At 53.2% G+C, this 8,819-nt stretch overlaps 2 protein-coding genes across 2 annotated transcripts in view; both read right to left on the minus strand.

The window, feature by feature from the left end:
• Window positions 1–1,845: 1,845 nt before the first annotated feature.
• Window positions 1,846–6,866, minus strand: LOC131209702 (lipase member H). The gene is made up of 4 exons (XM_058202825.1): window positions 6,060–6,866; window positions 2,844–3,548; window positions 2,610–2,778; window positions 1,846–2,540 (listed from the first exon to the last, which is right to left on the minus strand). Exons 1-4 carry the CDS (start codon window positions 6,130–6,132, stop codon window positions 2,423–2,425), a joined length of 1,065 nt encoding a protein of 354 aa, XP_058058808.1. The 5' UTR covers window positions 6,133–6,866; the 3' UTR covers window positions 1,846–2,422.
• A 509-nt stretch (window positions 6,867–7,375) lies between these two features.
• LOC131208216 (pancreatic lipase-related protein 2) overlaps window positions 7,376–8,819 on the minus strand; it is a 1,813-nt gene continuing 369 nt past the window's right edge. Inside the window, exons 2-3 of the mRNA XM_058200868.1 lie at window positions 7,975–8,742; window positions 7,376–7,504 (exon numbers count right to left, since the gene is read on the minus strand). Of these exons, the coding sequence (XP_058056851.1) occupies window positions 7,393–7,504; window positions 7,975–8,742 (880 nt within the window). The 3' untranslated portion in view covers window positions 7,376–7,392. The remainder of the gene's footprint in view (window positions 7,505–7,974; window positions 8,743–8,819) is intronic.

Consider the following 8,819-nt stretch of genomic DNA (forward strand, 5'->3'; position numbering starts at 1 on the left):
TGCGAACCCAACCCAAGTAGTTTGTAAGGCTGTACATACACTCAACCAAAACTCTGTCGTAACGGCTATAAAGCACCTAGCTCCGTTCTTTGCGAACACGAGAGCATCACAGAGTGCAGCTACTAAACGGGTATTAAGCGGCGAAGCTGGGGCCGAGGTATGATTTCGGTAACAATCGTTGAACAAAATGTCTATTACGGAAACGTGACCCCTATACGCGATCAATTGATATTTTAGTGACAGTAGAAACCCTTAGTTCCTTCGTTCTCTGTGCAACCGGACATCAACCAGACATCAAGCCCTTCGATCGGATCGGCCGATCCTCCGTCGGTGTGCCGTAGGATTCTTTACCGAGTATGTTTAGTAAGGCGCGCGCCTGGCGATGGGAAACTGTACATTTGACTCAGTTCAGTTCGTGTACCAGTGCACCAACTCAATCAAGATACCCGGGGTCCCGGGACCGGAAGTAGTAAAAGTAACCCTCGCCGTTCATAGTGTGCGATCGTTTGAATCCCCACAGACAAAAAACCTACAATGAAATAATATAGCATACGTAAAGTAGTCCGCGTGGAGTGTAGTACTAGGATGACGCTCTGGCGCCATCCTCCCTTTCCGGTAGCCTGTCCTTCCCAAAAGTCGGTGCTGCTCGCGCGGAGCCGCATCCGTCGCATGCAGCAACCGCACGACATCTTTCCATAGAGCATTACTATACAATTAAGAGAAAACGTACAGTTACCTTGTAAAGTAACCATCATTGTATTGTGTGAAGTGTTTTACGGCGATCGTTAAAACGATCGTTTCGTTTGTGTTATACAGCCAGCCTGTGTTTTGCGTTCCTGAAAACGGTTTTCCCCCGATCGATAGGTTCGTCGACGTTGTTACTTGTGAAGGTGGAGGTGAATTAAAAACATTCAAGCGCAAACCAAACTATGCTCTAGCGGGGAACGCGGCGATCACTGACTATCGGCTGCAACAGCCGGAACATGTTGAGTGTTTGATCTTTCCGCTAGAAAAAAAAAACAACAAATAACAATGGTACCAAGCTACCATGCAACAATACAAGAATATTACACAAAACATCATCGCAAAACCTGAGCCAGTCAAATGGTTCAGCTAGTTGTAGGGTTACGTTGTTGTAGGAACAGGCTGTAGCAGGCCCATAACCAATTGTAGTCCGTACCGGCATTAGGCCAAAGCGGGTACCCCGTTGAATAATAATAACGATAACAAATAATCTGCTGGATGTAACGGTACACTTATAGCAAAACCTGTATATTCCTTACACTGTGCAATACTTTAGCAAAAAAAAAAAAACCACGCCGTATGTACTATCTGTCAGAGAGTCTGATCGGTGATCGTTTCGCCACAAACCGAGAAGCGAAGCGAATACCAAACATATAAATAATGGAGCGCCCTGTGGAGGAGCCACAGTTTCAATAATGTTCGAAACCGTCTCGTTGTAATAATCGCATCATAATCAAATCATCGTAACTGTGCTTAACTTAAGGGCTGAAGGACCGAGCGGGGCCGAGCGAGCCGAAGAGGTGTACAAGACCCTTAGCAGCAGCAGCAGCAGGAAGGCAAACTCACTCGTTCAATAAACTTACGGTATATTGCATTCTACAGTTACGCATTCCTAATTGGCCGGAGTGGCCGCCCGGAAGGGGCTGATACAAATTCCGCGTGTAATGCGATGCGTGTGTAGACTCACTTACTCAGCCCGAAGGACGTGACAAAACCCCCAAAAACCAATCCAATAAAAATGCGTATATTTAAACCTGTTGAACTGAACCAACCAAACTGCAGTGGCAGAGTTATTTATTTACCACCCTAAACCTGCCTCCCTTTGACATCCGTTCGAAAGAGAACCCCACCGAAGCTACCCTAGCAATGTGCCTACACTAACCGCTACTACCGCGATCCGGTTCGGGACTTCGTTTCTACAAGCTGCGTATCATGAGATGAGACTAATAAAGCGAAGCCAGCCGAACGAACGGCACGCCGTTGCGTTAATCCTTTGCGCCGGCACCTAATGAACTAGTGGAGCAGTGATTATTGCATCTATTGTCGTTTGGCCTGACGCTGGGTGCGATTTGCGAAAGAAGCTCGATATGCTCGATCCGTTGACCGCGCTACTAAAGCTACAGCTAGCGGCTAATGTAACCTTTCGCTGCTAATATGCTAACCATCTCGCTGGCTCAACTACCATTTCCTAACACTCCGTTTGGTGTGCACCCGTTTGCCCCCGGGTCAGGGTTACTGAACGCGGGTTAATATTTTAAAACACATATTGGTAATGCTGATGCTGCCCTCGGTGATGGCGAGATGGTACAGGGTACGGTTAATACTTGGGCCACTCAAACACCCGTCCCGACGCGAGAATATCACAACCATTAGCTTTTGAAGACGAAGGCTACGAGGGCTACTTCCGCCGCACCCCGCTGTACTCGGAGGTTTTGGCCGTTCGTCGGTTTTTGCCCGGAAATCCACGGGCGTACGGTGGTTTGGAGTTCGTCGTCACGTAGTACACACCACGGGCCCTGCAAAAAGGATAGCATGGACACCCGTCAGTTACCTGTGGTCCTGTTCCCAAACTGTTCGGTACTTACGCTTTCGTGACGTGCTCCCCCATAAGGACGTAATCGGAATCCTTCGGTTCACACCAGCCGAGAAGGTACGAGATGAGCGTTGGACAAGGTCCCGCCCAAAACCCGCGCTCACTGTTGATGGACTCGATGAAGTACGGTGTCACCTTCGTGTGATCGCAGGCGAGGGTCTCTGTGGGAGCGAAACAAGGATTCAATTCGCGTTCGCCCGCCCCGTCCTCCCGTACGGAAACTTACGAAAAATGGTCGAACTAGCGCATCCGGGCTGACTGGTGCCTCCGTTAACGTAGAAGTCGGCGTGACCACCCGGATTCCACTGGCCCAGGATGCCGGCACCCGTGTGGATTATGTCCACAAAGTGCGCATCGGAAGGATCGAGATCGCGGGAGTTATTGGAGCCCCCGTAGAAGAAGATGGTCGGATCGAGGCCGGTGATACGGCCCAGTTTTCCTTCACCCGGCCCCAGATAGTTCGCTACCAGCCCGGCAATGTGCGCTCCGACACTGTACCCGATCAGGTGCAGATCGTCGGGTGGAACTCCACGTGGATGCTGCGCAATGTACCGAACGAGTTGCGATACGCAGAGACTGCCGAACCGTGGGGCCCACTCGATCTGACTGAGGCACGGCTCGGTCACGGCCGTTCCGTAGTCCACGATGATGATGTTGTAGTTGCCGCGCGTAAAGTACGCCTTGCGCATGTCCGGGCTCGGCGACAGATTGCGTCCACCGCCGAACCCGTGGATGACGATCTTCACCGGGTGTGTCGGGTTCCAGTGCGTGTAGTAGAGCGATTCCGGGTCCAGGACGTCAATCAGCTCGGGGTTCTGTTGCGTTCGGCGCGTATAGAGATAGAACTTGATCCTCGGGTGAGGACACCGGTACGGTTTCTCGAGGCACGAGGTCGTATTGAACACGTTGTTGGTCTCCTTTTTCTGCGCTGCTGGTTGACAAAAATGGAACGTAAAGTAATACGTATCTTGGTGGCGATTCGCATCAACAACCGCAGCCTGTCGCCTAGACCACAATTAAACATCCATTTTTCTGAAGCCAGTAATTGACCCACATCGCGCGGGCACGCCTTACGCAATGCTGGGAAGCGAAAAGAGCACAACATGGGTAATGCATTCCACATCAAGCTGGGCCAAGGCTTGGCGGAACCGTAGAGTCATCTAACTGGCTGACTGGTTGGCTGGTTAATTTTGAGCCCCCGTGATAGCCATTGTGCGACATCATGCTTCGCATATTTACCACCGGTTTCATTTCGTGTCCTAGACCTGCCCGGTATGATGCAATGAGTTGCCTTCCATAGTGCCCTAATTGTGTAAGGGCTCAGCGAAGGAGCACCTGGCAAGGCAAGATTTTCGTGTTGGACTACCAAGGCAAACCAAAAGCCTACGAGAACCGCACGTGACAGCCGCATATCAAATTCCATTTTCCACCCCAAAAGCCACATTCTCGTTACCTTCGCCACGCTGTAATTGGAAAGTGGCTGGTCGAGTGGTCAATCCTTGCTCCGGCTACTCCACTTTCAGGGACGAGCTAACGAAACCGATGGCCTCTCTATCGCTCAGAGCACTAGGCCGTTCGATCACCTCAGAATGTTTGCCCGCGGGTCGTGAGTGGCCGCCACGCACGTCATTTCAAGGGAAAAACTTGAGGCTGTGTTTTTTTTCGTTCGAATGTTTCGCCTCTTCGATCCGATTGCCAACCTGCTGGCTGGCGTCTAATTCCGGCTGACCTTTCGCGAAACTGAACGCCGGGCGAGAGATGAATGCGTAATTACCTCACGTGGGTTTCATGATCGATCGGTTGTCGTCCACAGGGCTGCGTGAGGGCTTTTAAATGCTTCAACGAACGGAAGTAAAAGGTTTCACTTTGGCCATCATAAAGTGCCCATAAAATGGCTGGCGAATCGTTTCTCCCCTCGAAACAACAACGATCTGCTTGTAGTTGGCAGTTCACTCCGAAGAGGGCACCCTTTCGACACCTCGAGGCATCGTTCAAGCGGCACAAAAATAATATCGCGGCGTTCGTAGGAAACCATGGCGATAGAGTAACAAATGCAAAGCCGACTTTGTTCGCGGTTCGTGCAGTTTCGTGTTCGCGCAGGCGGTTCCTATCGCAGCCGGTCATCACCGATTATGGCACCGGGCATTACGGCATCCTGCGGCCACAGTTGGCCTGCGCCGCCACTTTTATTGCAGTTGCCCTGCCTAGTATGCCCAAAGTCAGCACGACAGCTTTCTTCGCGATTGCATCACTCGGTGCACTTGGATCCAACTGCACTGCGAGCATCGAGGTTGGTTTGTGCTCCACTTTCTCTCCCTCTCTCTCTCTCCGAACGCCGAATGACTCATGTTCTCAGAGCAGGCTTAACTTCCGAAACACTACGCTAGCTCGCTCCATCGACCGGTGTCTCCGGTTTCCACGTTCCGGTTGTAAACTCCTTTCACTTTCGTTCGTCACAAAGTCACTCGACAGCCGGGGGGTAGTGATTAGCCGGTCCGGGAGGGGGGTCTCGTATGCAAATTCTCAGCAGCCCAACAATTAGCATGTTCGAGTTCACCTTCGAGATTTCTCGTGACATTAGATGGGGCGCTTTGCTGGGCTTGGTTGTCAAGGTTGCAGCCCTGCAGCCTGCTTAGTCCGCACGGGATAAACTGCGATCGTGCGTGAAAGCCCGAGCCGCAGATCCGCGTGCTTACTTCCTTGTTACGAAATGGCGAACAGTCGTTAAGACCCGAAAATACACACGTGGTGAAACGTCTCTCCGCTCCGCCTGGTTACATCATGACAGCTCCCAGGGAAAAGCCGCGGCGTCACCGAAAAAAAACAGGAGAAGTGGAACGCTAACCTTGAAAGGCGATCATTTCGAAAATAAGTCGCGCCTCACTAGGCCGCCCGAGCCGGTGTGCCAACGGCGTGTTAAATGCAGGTGATTTGGCGCGAACGGACCGCGGTCCGTTCGATCGACGGCCGTGATATGGTTGGGAGACGGCGATGTTGCCGACACCACCCCCGGGGGTGACATGCGGACAACAAGGGACGAGGGCCATCCAAATGTTGTGTTAATGTAGGTCGCGCCGATTTGTCATCTTTCATTGTGACAAACCAGCTGGTTTCACTTTCCGAGCTGCGGCTCTTTTAACTTGCCGGTTAAAATGGGGAAAACCGGCAATCTTGGAACGGGGCACCAAAGAGCTAGAATATTTAGACTCCACAGGCCGCCGACCGCCAAGGGCAAACTTTATGGGCTCAGAACGAAGTGTTACGAAGGTGACTTGGGCGACGCATGAACCGGTTTCTTCTACGATCGCTTTCTGCTGGACACTAGTTTCAATCCGTCATCAAAACGAGGGACCCACAGCACCGTGATAATTTATGGCCACTCCACTTTGTTGGTCCCCAAACCGACACCTAACTCGAATGGCTCCGGAACCCGCTCCTTTACCTGCCCCGATGCGCGGGTTCACCGCGAGGAACAAAATGGAAACCAATCCAACCGTGGCGACCGGAAGTTGCATCTTGTTCGATTGCGCCAGCTGATCGATCGGTGGTACGTAGGGCCTTATGCGGGTCGGCACGCAATCGCAGACGGATCGCAGTGCAATTTGGCGCTCGGTATAAACACAGCCACTTTCGCTTATGTGGCCCGGCTCATCTCACGGCTCACGGATTCACTTCCCCGGCGGTCGGTCGGTCGGATCGCTCAACAGTAGCTCACGGATCTTTCACTTGCAAACACTTCTTCGACCGGGGGTTAAGTAACAGTTGCCTGACGCGGTTCCGCCTGGCTGGTTCGCTACGGTGACGATATGTCCATTTTAGATTCGGCGTTTATTTGTTTTTCCTTTTCTAGGCAACCCCGGACAGGCTTGCCGTTGGCTGTTGGCACGCAGAACGTCGTCCGAAACTGGTTTTATTTTCTCCCCCGATTCGGGCTGCACTCGGAACACCCGCCGTGGATTAGGGCCGTGCCTACGAACTCTTCTTCTCTATCGAGAACGGGCTACACATTGGGCGGCCACATAATATTCCACGCCGTAATCACACTCGCGCCTCTGTCGGCTTTTCTTGCGTACAAACTTTCGCTTTTCGTCGTGGCCACTAGCCGTTACGGATCATCGTCGATCGGCAGTATTATGGGTGGGTCCCCAACAACAAACACTCGCCACGATCATCGGGTATTTAGTGTGGAACGGTCACTGATCGAAGGGGTTACAAAGTGCAGAGGCTCTAGAGTTGAAACAACCGAACCGGGCACGGGTTTCACGGAAACTGACCGATGTTGGAATGCGTTTGGGGCCAGCCCGATGCTCGTGGGGCCTCAACCCTTTCGCGGCGTGTTCATCGCGTGAGCGGGTTGAATGAATCTCGCTCGCTGTTCATCGCTGATTCATGCGCTCCACGGCCGCGGTTGAAGTTCATGGGAGCGTTCGCGGTTTTTTTTCCACCGTGACCGTGGCTCAGGTTAGCTCTCAACGATAGCATCTGATAATGGTTCCCGTGTCCCCGGTTGGCCGGAGAATTGAAACGATTATCTCACTCACGCCTGATGATAGGTTGCGAGTCAGATAGGGAGCTGCCGTTTGAACGAGTTCTAGGCTCGCCGAAGGGAACAGCTCGCTTACCTTCTCCTCGGCGCGTGTGACCTATGGCTTATAATATTTTCCTCTTCATTCTAAAAACCCAAACAAAAAATACGCATCAGGACCAACGGGGTAGGGCTATTTATTTCGTAATTTGTCGGCAGGGTTTTGCATCCACGGAGGCCAATGGGGACACTAGTTCCGTATGTTGGCCGCTATGATCGCCAGCTCATCGCGGAGTGTAACGTTTCTTCCTCTTGCGTAAGGTGGCATCATGTTGACGTGCAGGAAATAGAGTCCGCGTGTCCTGCGGAGTAATGGAAACCGATCGTAAGTTAGTGCGCTAGAGGGGAGAGGCGCGCATGGGTTTGGTTGGGGGGGGCCACCGGTCTCACAGGTTAGTCGCACTACCTAGGTCATGGACCGGTCTTGCGTAATCCACCGAGGGGAAGAAGCCTTGCCACTCGGGAGGACTTAAGATTAAGCAACGCAACGCGAAGTTGCGGCGCGCGTAATGAGACTCCAGTACCCTCGGAATGCGGGGACGATTTATGTGACAACTTGTCGCCCGTCCGGCTTCGCGGTTCGTGAGCCCGCTGATGATCTTGGCTTGGAGTGTGGTGCCATGGAACTATCTCGATGCCCCCGTTGAGCGATAAAGCAGATATTGAGGAAGGGCCCGGCGGGAGGAGCTGAAATTACTTTTACTTTCCACCACGCGCGCCAGATGATGGGGATTTGCTCGTTGCGGGTTGGCGATAGGCAGGCGCTACTTACGTGTTGGGTGTGTGCGCACCCATAACGGCCAGCTGCTGGTCCGGGCCGCCTCCTCGGCAAATGCCCAGCATGTACAGGTACCAGTGGGCACAGCGGTACCCGTAGAAGCCAACGTCGGTCCCGATCGACTCGGCGTAGTACTCCGGCGCCCGGTTGTGGTTGCATTCGCCCGCCGTCATCATGCTGGCCATGTTGCAGCCGGGCTGCTCCACTCCGCCGTTCACGTAGAAGTCGACGTGCCCGCTCGGATGCAGTATGCCCCGCTGGAAGACGTCCGTGTGGATCACCTGGACGAACTCGGCATCGGACTGGTCGAGCTTCAGCTCGTTCGGCGCGAACACGAACAGTGGCTTCGCCGGATCGAGGCCGGTAATGCGCTTCAGCTTGCCCGCCCGCAGGTAGTTGGCGATCATGCCGGAAGTTTGGCCGCCGAGACTGAAGCCCACCACGTGGATGTCCTCTAGCGGCACGATGCGGCTGGCTACGATGAAGTCCAGCAGCTGAGCCGTGCAGTTGGCCACCGTCGGCAGGTTACGCACCGCCTGCAGATAGCACGGTTCCAGCGCCAGCGGGTTGTAGTCGACCGAGATTATGTTGTACTCGCCGTGGGCCAAATAGGCGGGCCGTATCGTCGGGTTCGGTGCATAGTCACGGTGCCCCGTATACCCGTGGATTAGCACCACCAGCGGGCGTCCTCGCACGAAGCCGGCGTTCATGACGGTGGCCGGATTGAACATGTCCAGTTGGGTTGGGTTTTTCTCCGTCTCTCTAAGGATTAGAACGTAGAGAACATTCGACACTATCTGAGCAAACGATCGCTTGTTGATAACGTTGCGTCAAGGCGG

The sequence above is a fragment of the Anopheles bellator genome, chromosome 2, assembly GCF_943735745.2.
Source record: "Anopheles bellator chromosome 2, idAnoBellAS_SP24_06.2, whole genome shotgun sequence".
In the NCBI taxonomy this organism is placed as follows: Eukaryota; Metazoa; Arthropoda; class Insecta; order Diptera; family Culicidae; genus Anopheles; species Anopheles bellator.